Source organism: Salvelinus namaycush, chromosome 27 (genome assembly GCF_016432855.1).
Source record: "Salvelinus namaycush isolate Seneca chromosome 27, SaNama_1.0, whole genome shotgun sequence".
NCBI classification, from domain to species: Eukaryota; Metazoa; Chordata; class Actinopteri; order Salmoniformes; family Salmonidae; genus Salvelinus; species Salvelinus namaycush.
Window position 1 is genome coordinate 33,853,088 of NC_052333.1, and position 14,798 is coordinate 33,867,885.

Below are 14,798 nucleotides of genomic sequence, written 5' to 3' on the forward strand. Positions count from 1 at the left end.
ATAGTGGCTCGGCCCCTCTTGCTTGGTAAGCTACTCTTGTTCCCAAGTCCCCTAGTGGATATACACTATACAAGGCGGACTTCCTCTGAGTGGAACCCAACGGATAGAGTCTGCTGGCCCATCCACACACGTAGCTCAACTGAGTGGAGCTCGTAGCCACCTTTTGGTGGATTGGTATCCCCACTCCGTCTCTCCTGACAGACGGACGTACAGGCAGACAGACGTTCCAGATAACAGGCAGACAGACGTTCCAGATAACAGGCAGGACACCAGCCAATCAGCAGCGAGCGCAGCTATTCCCTTCCCACCCTACTGTAAGTATGAGTTACTAACCAAGACTGTATCTCTCTCCTCTGGTATTTCCCAAAGACATTCTTATTTCATCTTCTTGATTCATCGCATACAACTGCGGTGCTTCCAGTGACGCTAAATGCTACTGGCTCAAACATCAGGTTTGAATAGGTGATTTGCTGATAAGAGAACCAGGAAACAATCTATGCTCTATGCTGCACTAACAACATTACCTAAATGCTTACCACTGCAGTAGTGGCAAACTGATAACCTGCTCGCCATGTTGTCCTAACGCTATGGCTATCTAATCCATTCCGCAGGGAACGGATCCATGCAATATAGATTCCCAGATTCCATTCCAGAGAGGGTTTCTCAATAGATCAGTGGGCTTATTGGATCTATGTGATTCGCTCTAGTTCATTCGTCTCTAGCGCACAGTGAAGCTACTGAATGAATATAGACTCGCTGTGCTGACGGAGGGAGCCTGGCTCTGTCTGTCAGCTTACACCCTATTAGGAGCAGTGATGGAGTGTGTGTTTTTGGGTTTTGGGTTTTCCTAGGAAAACAAGGAAAAGTGGGGACATTTCGTCAGGCCACACAAGGAAAAGGGCAATTTTAGGCTTAGGGGTTAGGTTAAGGAGTTATGGAAAAGAGTATTTTGAATGGGAATCAATTGTTTGGACCTCAAAAGGACAGTAACACAAACATGTGTGCGCACATGCATATTTGTCTGTCTGTGTGTGTGTGTGTGTGTGTGTGTTTGTTCACCTACATGTGTATTTTCCTGCTTAGGGCATATGTGTGTATGCACACATTTGTATCTACCCATATGTGTGTGTTTGCAGAAGCGATAAAGTCCATTCCTGGAATGGCTCTGGCCTTGTGACCCTGCCGTCCAGCCCTCCAGCCACACTGGGGTTTGACTGGGGCCAGTAGAGTAGTCTAGCTAGTGGACAGGGAGAGGAGACAGGGCTAATGCATTTACTAGAGTGGAGACAGCTCACTCCCTGCACCTGATCACATTACAGCCATAGAGAGGAAAGAGAGAGAGAGAGAGAGAGTGTGAAGACGAGAGGGAGAGAGAGGAATTAAGAGAAAGAAAGACAGGGCAGAGACAGATATCTAGGGAGAGACAGCAGGGGGAAATAGATGGGGTAGATAAAGAGAAAGGGAGGAACAAAGAGTGCAAGAGAGAACAAGAAAGAGAGGGAGATGGGGCAGAGAAGCTGAAAGCCGAGAGAAATAGCAGGGGAGAGCGTGAACAGCGAAATAATGGAAGAGGGTGTCAGAAAGAAAGAAAGAGAGAGAGAGTCATTGCGACAGAAAGAGAGAGGAGCAGGCTCTGGTTACTGCAGCCCTGCCAGCCTGACTACACCGGACAGGCTGGTGGGTCCACGGGGACAGGGGTGACAACCAGGGGACAGCTGGAAACACAGGGACAAGGATGGGCAAACTGGCCAGAGTGTGGGTAACCTGAACTGGGGTGTGAGAGTGGGATATGAGGGGTGGGTGTGGGTCCGGAGACATGGGTATTGGGTGAAGGAGCAGCAGTAGTAATAGTAGTGGATACCGAGCTAAGGATAGTCCTAGGAATGGAGCTATGAATGGAGTTGGCTAGGAAGTTGATCGTGGAGACTGCTTGTAATGTAGGGCGTAGGGTCAGAGGGAAGAGTGTGTGAAGAGTGAAGGAAATGACTGAAATAGGCTAGGTGGTGTGTAGAGGCAGTGGGAAGGACAGAGTGTGTTGGCTGGGTGTAGTATGTAAAAAGGCAAGAGGCAGAGAGTAAAGCAATTCAAATGTTCTCTGAACACAACATGCAAACTGAGGTACAGGGATCACAGTGTAACAAAGCATATATGTCTAACTCCAGGTTCAAATACATATCATAGCAATGTGTGGTCCTCTATAGGACAACATGAAGAAAAACATACAAGTGCTAGTTTGAGCACAGAAGCGTAGCCTAGCTTTGGGCCAGTAACCCGAAAGGTCACTGGTTCAAATCCCAAAGTTGACTAGGTGAAAAAAAATCTGTCAATGTGTCCTTGAGCAAGGCACTTAACCCTAATTGCTCCAGGGTCGCAGTCAATAATGGCTGACCTCTGGCCGTGACCCCACTCTCAGAGAGTGTCTCAGGGGGAGTGGGATATGCAAAAAAAACAAATTTCCAAATCACTCATGTATATAATACACACGTCTACATGAAATAGGGCAAATGTAAGCACCCACCTAACTATTATTAATAATAACATCCCAAGAGCCCATATAGCCAAGCGTCAGAATAGCATTTAAACAGTATATACCTCGTAGACAGTTTCAGAGCGAGCAGCTGGGAGCAGCATCCAGTCGGTCTCATTTATCATAGGTGTAGCAGAGACAGGGGACTCAACACCAAACCGGCCTCAGCTAGCTCCCAGGCTATCATTAAATAAGAGATGAACAGTAGAACTCAGGCTAGCCACATACCTACACTGACATCCCAACACACACATAGCACACGTACACATGCATACTGATGCCACAACCCCATTCACCACACACACACACTGCTGCTACCGTCTATTATCTATCCTGTTGCCTAGTCACTTTACCTCTACCTATACGTACATAGCCACCTCAATTACCTCGTACTCCTGCACATCGACTCGGCACTTCCTGTATGTACCCATGTTACTTTAACATGTTATTGTTATTCGTTATTAACTGAATTTATTTCTCCTTGTCACCTTCTATTTTTTTTTTATTATTATCTTAACTCTGCATTGTTGGAAAAGGGCCCGTAAGAAAGCATTTCACTGTTAGTCTACACCTGTTGTTTACGAAGCATGTGACAAATACATTTGGATTTTATTTGACTTATTCATGGTGTTCAGTATATTCCTAAATTGCCTCTGGAAGGTATCTGGGCCAGGGTAGATTGTCTGGGTTTGGCCCACAGTAGTAGACACCACCACACCCTTTCATATAAGAGTGTTTCTTTTAATCGGGTGCAATTGTGTCAAGTGCTAAGGAGTGTAAGGATACGTGGTTACTGTTGATCCTAGGGGTCCTCCGTAGCTCATGTCGTGTTGAGCAGACGCTAGCTACATAAATCAGTTAGGATTATGCTAACTTGGTTGTCAGTCATCAGTATGGTATGAGGTGAAATGAAGTCGTCGCCTCATAAAAAGCTGCCCACTTGTCTGTGGACTAACAGGTGTTGACTGAAGTCGGAGCGCAGCTGAAGTGGGCTCAACCAACCTCAAAAGGAGGCAGGTAAGGAGGAGTATTCTGAATCAGAAAGTGGAAAATCACAGTATAAAGTCAACCCAGTTTGGGAGGTTAAATCCACCCCTTTCAAATCCCAATTGAACCCTAACACCAGACTATATGAGTGAATAACCTCTGAACCATGCCCCTAGCCGTCTGTCAACGACTCAAGCCACCCAATGGGACATTAAGACCAATGGTTTAAAGCAGTCCTTTCCCTCATAGACAAAAAAAGACTAATGAACACACCTTTACGTGTATATTTAATAAATGTATTCTATTTTTGTCTTGACATTTCTGAAAGACAAGACTTGCTGAAGGTCAACTTCACCTAATTGTATGGAACATTAAACATATAGTGTAAGGAGCACTTAGTTTCACATGTCCCCTTTCCCCTAATCTCTACCATCCATAATCTCTGGATACAGAGTTGTGGGTTCACAAAGTCAAGTGGAGGCTATCAAAAATGGGTAAACAAGCGAAAAACAGAGAGAGAGAGGGGAAGGAGAGTCTTATCAACAGAAGGCAGGAGTCTCCCTCTCTCCATCTCCTCTAGTCTCTCCCATATTGTCAAAGGCTTTCAGCTCCAGTTGGCTCGGACAAAAGGGAGTTAGGGCGCCGGGGGCTTTTCCCGCTATGATCGCCGTGGCTCTGGCCCGGCAGAATAAACGGCCCGATTAGGCCGGTGAATGGCACCCATTAAGGACATCCACACAAGTAGAGCCAGGGCCCCCGTGTGGGCTGGTGGTAAGACAGCGTGGGCCTCCGGGGCCAAACGGCTCCACATCAGGAACCTGAGAGGCACCTGACAACCTGACAGGCTGGACTCTCCCACTCAATATACACAGATCCAAAGGAGAGGGACAGCTAAATGCAAAGAGTGGGGGGGAGCCTGCTTAAGACATAGCAGGCTCCCCCCCAGTAGAGCTAGTAAGTCGTTCTTACCAGAACATTTAAAAAGGTAACAAAATATACAAACAAGTCACTTTTTTTTTTTTGCCAAGCATAACTGATTCTGTTTAGCATTTCAAAAGAATGTGTTTACCACTACAGTGTAGCCAGACAAAATAGACAACCATCTGAGCAGCAACCAGACATAGTAACACGCAACCACCTGGCATCACCACTGGGTGCTATGAGGTCAGCTTACTGATAGGGGGCAGTAGAGCAATAGAGAGATCACTGGTCCACCTCTCTTTTTAGTTGAATGAAATGAGACCCTCTTTGACTCAGAGAGGGCAAGACCTTCTCAATCCCTCCCATGAAATTTGGTTGGCGTGTCTTACGCCATCTTGTAAAAAGGCAGGGGGGGCAATGCGTAAACGCATGAGTGTGGGAAGAGTGGGAAGTGTAGGCAGGATGTGTGTGTGTGTGTTTATTGCTGTCAGTACAGCAATGCTGTTAAATAAAGTCAATCTCAGCCTCCAGTATTTATGCTGCAATAGTTTATGTATCGGGGGGCTAGGGTCAGTCTGTTATATCTGGAGTATTTCTCAGGTCTTATCCGGTGTCCTGTGTGATTTAATTCTCTCTCTTTCTCTCGAAGGACCTGAGCCCTAGGACCATGTCTCAGGACTACCTGGCCTGATGATTCCTTGCTGTCCCCAGTCCACCTGGTCATGCTGCTGCTCCAGTTTCAACTGTTCTGCCTGCGGCTATGGAACCCTGACCTGTTCACTAGACGTGCTACCTTGTCCCGAACCTGCTGTTTTGGACTCTGAATGATCGGCTATGAAAAGCCAACTGACATTTACTCCTGAGGTGCTAAACTGTTGCCCCCTCTACAACCACTGTGATTATTGTTATTTGACCCTGGTGGTCATCTATGAACGTTTGAACATCTTGGCCATGTTCTGTTATAATCTCCACCCAGCACAGCCAGAGGAGGACTAGCCACCCCTCAGAGCCGGGTTCCTCTCTAGGTTTCTTCCTAGGTTCTGGCCTTTCTAGGGAGTTTTTCCTAGCCACCGTGCTTCTACATCTGCATTGCTTGCTGTTTGGGGTTTTAGGCTGGGTTTCTGTACAGCACTTTGTGACATCGGCTGATGTAAAAAGGGCTTTATAAATCAATTTGATTGATTGATTGATTGATTGATTGATTGATTGATTGAATGTTAAAAAGAGGGAGGGGCGGTGATTAAAAAAAACAAATCAAAAAGTGGGAGTAGACTGATGGGGAGAAGTACTTGCAGTAAGAGTAGAGTTCAAGAGGAAGACAGGAAGACTAAATAAAGAAAGGAAGAGAGAAGGGAGTGCAGGAGTGTGGGAGAGACACAGGAAGAGGGGAAAAAGAATGAGGGAGAGAGCTAGGGATGGAGGTCAAGAACAAAATGACAGCGACAGAGGGAGAGAGATGGGAGTGTGGGAGAGGGAGAGCAGGACCGGAAGAGGAAAAATGGAAGGAGAACAGGAGAGAGAGAATGATCTAGAAGGCTCGGTCTCAATTCACCTTTTTTTAAACAGACACACAGAGGAGTTTGTTCTGGACTGGAACACGAGCCACACACACCACATGCTCTCCAGGGGTACAATTTCACAGCCCCTAATTACAGTGGGGTGTAGGATTTCTTATTAGGGCCTGCCAACATCCCAACACACACACTATTATACATGCACACAAACACACGAAGGCATACACATACGCACTCACAGAAACACACCTATTCAAACAAAACACACTTACACAAGCATGCATTCAAGTACACACCCATGGTCGAACTGCAGGAACACTAACTACAGTATAACTACAGTACAATTCAAGCCTCTTATTATGTCAGGGCCATGCCTAGTTTCAGTTCATTTATAGAAAAATCACAACTATTTCAGATCCATAATTCCTATAACGCAATATGCATGTAATAATGATGATGTTGTCCTTTACTGTACTATATAGACTACAGGGACAAAAGTATGTGGACACCCCTTCAAATGAGTGGATTCTGCTATTTCAGCCACATCTGCTGTTGACAGGTGTATAAAATCGAGCACACCGCCACGCAATCTCCATAGACAAACATTGGCTGTAGAATGGCCTTACTGAAGAGCTCCGTGACTTTCAACGTGGCACTGTCATGGGATGCCACCTTTCCAACAAGTCAGTTCGTCAAATTTCTGCCCTGCTAGAGCTGCCCCGGTCAATTGTAAGTGCTGTTATTGGGAAGTGGAAACGTCTAGGAGCAACAGCGGCTCAGCAACGAAGGGGTAGGCCACACAAGCTCACAGAACGGGCCGCCGAGTGCTGAAGCGCGTAGCACGTAAAAATCATCTGTCCTCGGTTGCAACACTCACTACAGAGTTCCAAACTGCCTCTGGAAGCAACGTCAGCACAAGAACTGTTCGTCGGGAGCTTCATGAAAATGGGTTTCCATGGCACAGCAGCCGCAAACAAGCCTAAGATCACCATGCTCAGTGCCAAGCGTTGGTTGGAGTGGTGTACAGCTCGACGCCATTGGACTCTGGAGCAGTGGAAACACCTTCTCTGGAGTGAAGAATCATACTTCACTGTCTGGCAGTCCGACAGACGAATCTGGCTTTGGCGGATGCCAGGAGAAAGCTACCTCCCCAATGCATAGTGACAAATGTAGTTTGGTGGAGGAGGAATAATGGTCTGGGGCTGTTTTTTCATGGTTCGGGCTTGGCCCCTTAGTTCCAGTGAAGGGAAATCTTAACGCTACAGCATACAATGACATTCTAGTTGATTCTGTTCTTCCAACTTTGTGGCAACAGTTCTGTGCACAAAACAAGGTCCATACAGAAATGTTTTGTTCGAAATCGGTGTGGAAGAACTTGACTGGCCTGCACAGAGCCCTGACCTCAACCCCATCAAACACCTTTGGGATGAATTGGAATGCCGACTGTGAGCCAGGCCTAATCGCCCAACATCAGTGCCCGACCTCAGTAATGCTCTTGTGGCTAAATGGAAGCAAGCAATGTTTCAACATCTAGTTGAAAGCCTTCCCAGAGTGGAGGCTGTTATAGCAGCAAAGGGGGGACCAACTCCATATCATATTAATGCCCATGATTTTGGAATGAGATGCTCAACGAGCATGTATACACATACTTTTAGCCATGTAGTGTATTTATGTATATATATTACTGTATATTCCTGTACTGTATCTACAGTGTACAAAGGTTACTGTATATTCTGCACTGCAGTAGCAAACAGTGGTCTTCTTATTAATCTCTTTTTATTCCTCTCTTCTCCCTCTCCTTGAGTACTTTTTGGGTCATGAATAATGGCCTATGCTCTGACACCGTCTTCCACATGGCAAGGCCGTCGTCATGGGAACATCCGTTTAAGCTGAATGGAGAGGTACATCCTTTTGCCATTACACCCCCCTCCCCCACGTCCCTGATATGTATACCTCAGTGCTTCAACTAGAACTAAAGCAACTCTGTAAAGTATTCTACTAGTACGTGTTTATATATATATATATATATATATATATATATATATATATATATATATATATATATGTGTGTGTGTGTGTGTTTGTGTGTGTGTGTGTGTCCTGAAAGTCCCTGCTTCATTTCCACTCCTCTCTTTTCACACACTCCCTCATTTAGATTCACTGTACAGTGCAGGTTTTTTCTTTCCTTTCTCAGGGAATCCTCCAAAGTAAGAAAAAAGAGAAACTAGGCCATTAAGCTGCGGTAAAGCCTCTCCCTTGCCTGAAGTATCCCCCTCTCTCCCTCCCTCTTTCTCTCGCTTTGTCACCCTCCCTCCTGGCCTCTCTTTCTTCCTGGGTCCTTTCCCTGCCTGAAGTCCTACCTTCTTCTCCTCTTTCTTCTTCTCCTCATCCGTTACCCCTTCCTAACTTTTCTTCTTCTCTTTCCTGCTGTCTGCCTCTCTCCCCCTCTTCGTCCCTCCCTCTATCTAACCGCCATGTCTTGCCTGTCCTGTACTCCCCTTCAGGTCCCCCCCCCCCCCTACCCTATCTAGTCCCAGGTCCTCCTGGGTTAATCTCTTGGTGGACCAGATGCATGGGCTCATTAACCTGGTACAACCTACTAAGAGGCTGCAGCCTGCCTGAGCCCACAGCCAAAGAGGACAGGAGAAACAGAGAGAGGAGGAAAGGCATTTGGGGGGAGGGAGGGGGGGGGGTGGCATTGAGAGAAAGAGGTAGAGAGAGATGGAGAAAGAGAACGAGAGAGCAAGAGAGGGACAGAGGGCCATGGAGGGTGGGAGTCGTTACCTTTATTCTCAGAATCCTTCAGCTTCATGGGACGTTTATATATATCGTCATGCTTTCATTTCATTCATTCTGACTCCATTTCCATGCATGGTTCTCATGTTATTCCCGAAAAGCCCGCCCATTCCTCGGGATATGAGAGTCAGAGAGAGGTCAACGTAATGCCCAGCCCCCACCATCACCCGCCTCCAACATCCTTCTGCACCCCTTCACAACTCACACTCGAGCCCCCAGTCCCATCCGTCAGTAACCCATTTCCAAAGAGGGAGAAGAAAAAAGTGCTAACCCCCCCCCCAAAACATTGTTTTTCTTCTTACACACTGCTGTCTCACCCCTCACCCCTATCTAACCCCTCACCACATCCAAATCTAAACTGCCATCATATAACATAAGCCCCCACACCCCCTGATGTCTGAGCAGACCGTTTGTTATGTGTGGAATAAATGAGCTCATTCATACAGTATTGAGTGGGAGCTCCGTCCCCTTTCCTTCACCACTGGCCCAATGTCAACAATCCAGAAAGGTAGCTATGTCCTGGCCAGATTACAACTGCTATTGCTGGGTAAAACAAGTCCCTCCTCTCTCTCGCTCTCTCTCTCCTCTCTCGAGGTAACCGACCAGGACCAGATTACTAGTGTACTTTGTTGGAAGCTACATGAAAAGATAGCCTCCCCCTACTCTTACCTAATTAACTGCTATTCTTATTCCAGTCAACTTTCCCTCTCCTCAATCCCCCTCTTTGCATCGTGACACTGCTCCTCTACACATGGATGAATAAATACACTTCTCAGGAGGTTTCAGAACCTTTTCTATTGGCCTTTGGACAATCTATTGGTCTTCAGATGTTGACTTGCTTTAAGGGGTGTAAACTCTTCACCAAGACCTTACACAGCCAGGACCACACTCTATACTTTAAATCTAACACAACCAACACTCAATAATCCTAACATGATAACTGGAATAGTAACTGTAAAAGCCACAGAAAATAACCAGAAGGATACCTCCGTTTAGATGAGAGAGAGAAAATCAAACTCATAAAAGCCCAAAATCTAAGGGGCTAATAAACGCCCAGAACAAGTAAAAACAAAGCAATACAAGTACAAGCCCAAAGTGTATTTCTGATGAACCTGAACACAAGTTATGACACCACCTCTCAATAATAACCTTCCCTAAGGGGAGAATCCTAACTTCCACTTAAGTCGAATTTTCACTTAGTCATGCATTGATGTCAATGAGTGACTAACTGAATTGGAAGTTATGTACCTAAGGGGCAGAAGGACGAATCCTGACTTACTTCTCATACTCCAGGTTGTCATGGTCACAGCGGGCATCTTTGTGTTTCTCCCAGTCCTTCCCGTGACGGCATGTGGTGAGAGACACGATGTCCTTCCCGTTATGGATGTGATGCAGGGCGTTACGGGTGTCTGACCCGATGCCCGTTAGATACCGCTTCCCTTTGAACATCAATAGGTACTTCCTGCGTGGGGGCACCGTGTTTCGCACCAACCAGCCCCTCTCGCCCCCCTTCTGGGGGTGCTCCTTGGAGAACAGGGGGATGGAGACGTCGAACCCGGGCCTGAAGTGTTCCGTGTTGAGGCTGGCTTTAGCCAGGATGGCCTGGCCAATATTGAAGCCCAGGTCCTCATTGTAGTTGGGCCAGGTGCCCGAGTACAGATTAAAGACAAGGTGGTTCCGTCCCTCGTTCCAGAGCGGGTAACCTTTGATACGATCGTCCAGGTTGGGCACGAACTGCCCCGAGAGCTGGTCTCGGTCCAGAGTGTCAATCCCCAAAACGAAGAGACACGCCTCGCGAGGGTCCGTGGTGTAGTACCGCGACTCGCCTATAGACGTCAGTATCTTACGATAGCTCTCCGACACACGCTCGCCCTTCTCCGACGGGTAGACGTATACTCTAAACCCATCCCGCCCTCTACGTCGACATCTCGTAAAGTCAAAGCAGGTCTCCATGCGGCAGCGACTGTCTTTATAGATGCCCGTCCAGGCTTGGTGACGCTGGTGGGGGGACTCGGCGGAACCCGGCCCTGTCTGGAGTTCCTCCAGCTGGGCATAGCCCGGCAGGAAGGCCCGGTCGGTCCAGTTGGGCCAGGGACGCACCACCTGACCCCTCGGCCGCCCCAGCAGCTTGAAGAGACGGACCTGGACCCCGCCGCCCCAGTAGAAGAGCAGCAGCCAGCAGCAAGCACACAGCCCCAGCAGGACATACTTCTTACGCGCCTGCATGGGGCCCAGAGTGTCTCTCGTTCTCTTCCTCTATCACTCTCCTTCTCTCTTTTTCTCTCTCTGCCCCTCAGTTCTAAGCCTCACAGCGGTGGGCGAGTTGTTTCGAAGGTCTAACAAGGAGGGTCCAATATAGAACGGTGTGGTAACTTGGACATCGTCACTTCCAAGTCTGGTCCCATCCAGGTTGAGCCCATTGAGGATAAATAAATGGGTGTTGAAGCCACTCTCTCCGGTTTCTCTCGCTCAGATTCGGGTGCTGTTAGCCTGTCTCTTGCTAGACAGTCTCTGTGGTGCGTGTGTGCACTTCCTGCACTGCCCGATGCTGAGGATGATGAAGGACGATGTCTCCTCTCTCTCAAGCCCTCCTCGCCGCCTCATGGCGCCCGCTGTCTCCCGGGTCTCTCCTGAGGACGCAAATAAACGAGATCACAGCTCAGTACAAAACCCGAGGAGCACTTAACAGCACAACCAGAGCCCAGCAGCACTATGCACATTAACAAGTCAAGGAACACTGTCTCACACCATTATGTAACGCACAACGCTTGTACCAACATGCCAATATACTGTATAAACCAAAACATACACTATCAGCATGAAGCGTGTACACACTCAGCAATAAATTAGCACAGCGGTGGTCATTTCATTCACATAAAAATTCACTATAAAACCCCCTGAGTTGAACTGAAGGTGAAATCTAGTCTCTTCAAACACAGACCTCGCTCAGTTCAGTTCAGATAGCAGACAGTTCTGGTGAGACAGACATAAAAAAACATTGACTCTCAAAGTTTAAACATACCACCACTCTATATTCAAAAATGGTCAAAGTCGTTTGAATGTTTGGTCTGGTTATGCTATGGTTATGCTATTGACGTCCAGTCCTGGAACCGTGGCGTTTTGGTTTCAGTATGCCGAACATCAAGCAGCCAGCTCTGATATTACCATGTACTTCAAGCTCTGGTTGAACAGCGTCAGATACAGTTGAGATGCAGTGGAGGGGAAAACGGGGAGCCGTTTAGCAACTGAAATGGAGATTTGTAAAGTAAGGGAAAATAGAGCCACTTAATGGCAGTGTAATCCTGTTCATCTTGGGGTGGGGAGAGAGTGGCTTTTTGTTACATTTGAAAACATCAACCCGGTATGTTTGCCAAAGCATCCCCCCCATAACTCCCCAGTGTGTGTGTCTGTGGTGTGTATGGAACACCTCAGAGCAGACCAGTGTTCCTACTGCCAGCCGCCACACAAAGGCAGCTTTCAGGTCTCACCTGCTCTCCCTCACTTTCTATTTTCCTCCCCATCTCTACATCCCTCCCTCTCCCTCTCATTCTTCTACCTTCTCCATCCATGTAGAATTGGTGGCCCCCCTTCATTTTGCTCCTGTTATCATGCTCCATACAGACGGGGGATATTGATCAACAATGCATTGTCTCAGTAGACCAGTGGATTGTGACACTACAGAATTACCTTTGAATGTAACTTGAATGACTACTGAAACGTACATGTCCAACTCATTGTGTCTGTGTTTATGTACAACCATGTGTCAGTCAGGCGGTGTATGTATGCAGGCCTCGTGACTATTTGTGTGTGTATGTGTCCGTGTGTATGGATGTGGACATCAGGTAGTCTCAGATAGTGAGCTCACTGAGAGCCATAGAGATGCTGGGTGTTGGTTTTTGGCTCAGCCAAGCTCCTCTCCCACAGCACAGTGGCAAGCAGACAAAGTTGTAAGGAAAAAGACACGAGGGATCCCATTACATAGTCCTCATCAATAATTTACCAGCTCCTTTAGTTAAGACATTGATTTTCCTTTCTGCTTTATATCCCCTGCCTCTCCTGCTGAAGTAAAACTCAATCTACCTCAGCATACTCTCACGGCTAAGACATATATCCAGTCTGACAGGAAAAAAAGGCAACCTGAGCTACGGGTTGGAACCGGTTCAGGGAACAGAACCAAAAAGCGATTTTGAAGAACGGAAACAGAACCCGGAACGAAAGTGATCTCGAGTGTCCCGGAACAAAAACGTTATTCTGAAATCTTGAGAATCGGTTAATAATGTCAATTTTTTGTTCCCAAGATATCGGGGTTTTGCTCGGAACGATTGGAGAAACATTTTGGTTCCACCCCTGACCCGAGCACTATAACGTCTCTGATGATTTGTAGTTTAGGGGGATGGTAATGAGGGTGATGGTAATGACAAGGATGGATTCTCACTTTCTTCTCCAACTAATACCGAGATATTTTCACAAAACGAAAGACACCAAAAAGTTTAATCCCACACTGCCACCAAAGAACCAGGGAAATGTCAACTATTCCCTCCACATCAATCAGTAATCCCCCATTACCAATTGTCAACATTATGCAAGGCAACGACAGAACCCCAATCGCCATCCTGTTTGTTGTACTGTGTAAACGAAAACAGTAGCGTAGCAATAGATGGCATTCACCATAGTAACACAGAAAACCCATTAGCGCTCAATGTAGGCCAATACAAACCCAGGGCATGTCTGGGCTTAGGTTAGCCAGTAACAGCCTTTACACAAATGTACACACACACACACACACACACCTTGGAGAAGGAGTCACGCAGCCTGCTAAGAGAGTCTGTGGCTCCACTGTCACAGATCTATGATGAACGGATCAGTACGGTGGGGCCTAGCACTGAGAAAGGCCACATGGCCTGTTGAGGAGCCTGAGGGAAAGTACAGGATTCAGACAGAGGGGAACCTTTAGGGTTCTGGTTGGAAGCTCTTAGACTGTGTCCTTCCTTCCTTCCTTCCTTCCTTCCATCTTTTGTATGGTTGATCACTGGTCTGACAGGAAGCTTTGACACATATGGTAAAGAAGGGTTATGGATTCGTTTTTAGTTCCACCACCAATATGTTGATGTCAGACTCAAGAAGGTATCTGTGAAGTATTTCAGCTTAGCCTTGAGATATGGGGTGAAAGAAGGCGTGGAAGCCGTCTAACAACCAAATACAGGCAAAGCAGCCTCGAAAATTCTTCAGTAATTCGTCACACTAGAAGGCATGAGACTTGAAAGAGTAAGGTATCTCTGGGGGATACTTGAGATGACTGTGACTTGCCTTTTCAGGTAAGTGGTGAATTCAAATAAGGACTTTTGAGATGTGTGAGGATACTGCAATGCATTGTCGGAAGGCTAACACACAAGGAAGTCGATGGGTCGTCAAAGCAGTAGGGAGTGAAATATACAGCGACTCCTTCCTCGGACTAATCAATGTTTAGTTTATTGCATTGAGCATTACAAGCCCCACCGTAAACTTTACAGGTGCCTTGTGAAATCTCTTTATTAGCAAGACAAACAAACTCCGGGTTCCCTTCCTCACCCTAACCTCTACCTCCCATGCCTACACTGCATCCTCATCTCTGGGTTTGTTGTTGTTGGTTCACAAGCTTCAGTCAGTGTGGGTGACAGCTGGACCGGCGGCCTGCTCAAACCTCATCCATCCATGTCAGGACCTCAAAGACTGCCTCCCCTCAACTTTGCCTGCTGTTCCCACGAGACTAAACTCGTCTCTCTGCAGCTATTGAAGGAAATGCAATTGACTCAGCAGTAGATGGAATTGTGTTTACAGCAACCGTCGACCGCTACTCAGATGCAATAATACAGAAATGTAACAGGGTGGGGAATATGTATGAAGGCACTGATAAAACTGAAATGAGCTTGTGTTGGACTCTGAAGGAAGTAGCCATTTCCTCTGTGCATGGGGAAATGGCACTATTATGTCGGAGGTGATTTGCATAGACTATAAATAGACACTCGATCAGCAGCATCTGACTTTAAAATAGTAACTCAATTCTTTCCGAACAG

The 14,798-nt window shown here is 46.9% G+C and overlaps 1 protein-coding gene across 1 annotated transcript in view; it reads right to left on the minus strand.

Moving 5' to 3' along the window:
* Positions 1 to 10,971, minus strand: part of LOC120022523 (exostosin-1c-like) — a 65,237-nt gene extending 54,266 nt beyond the window's left edge. Inside the window, exon 1 of the mRNA XM_038966471.1 lies at positions 10,025 to 10,971. Within this exon, the coding sequence (XP_038822399.1) occupies positions 10,025 to 10,971 (947 nt within the window). The remainder of the gene's footprint in view (positions 1 to 10,024) is intronic.
* Between the last annotated feature and the right edge of the window lie 3,827 nt (positions 10,972 to 14,798).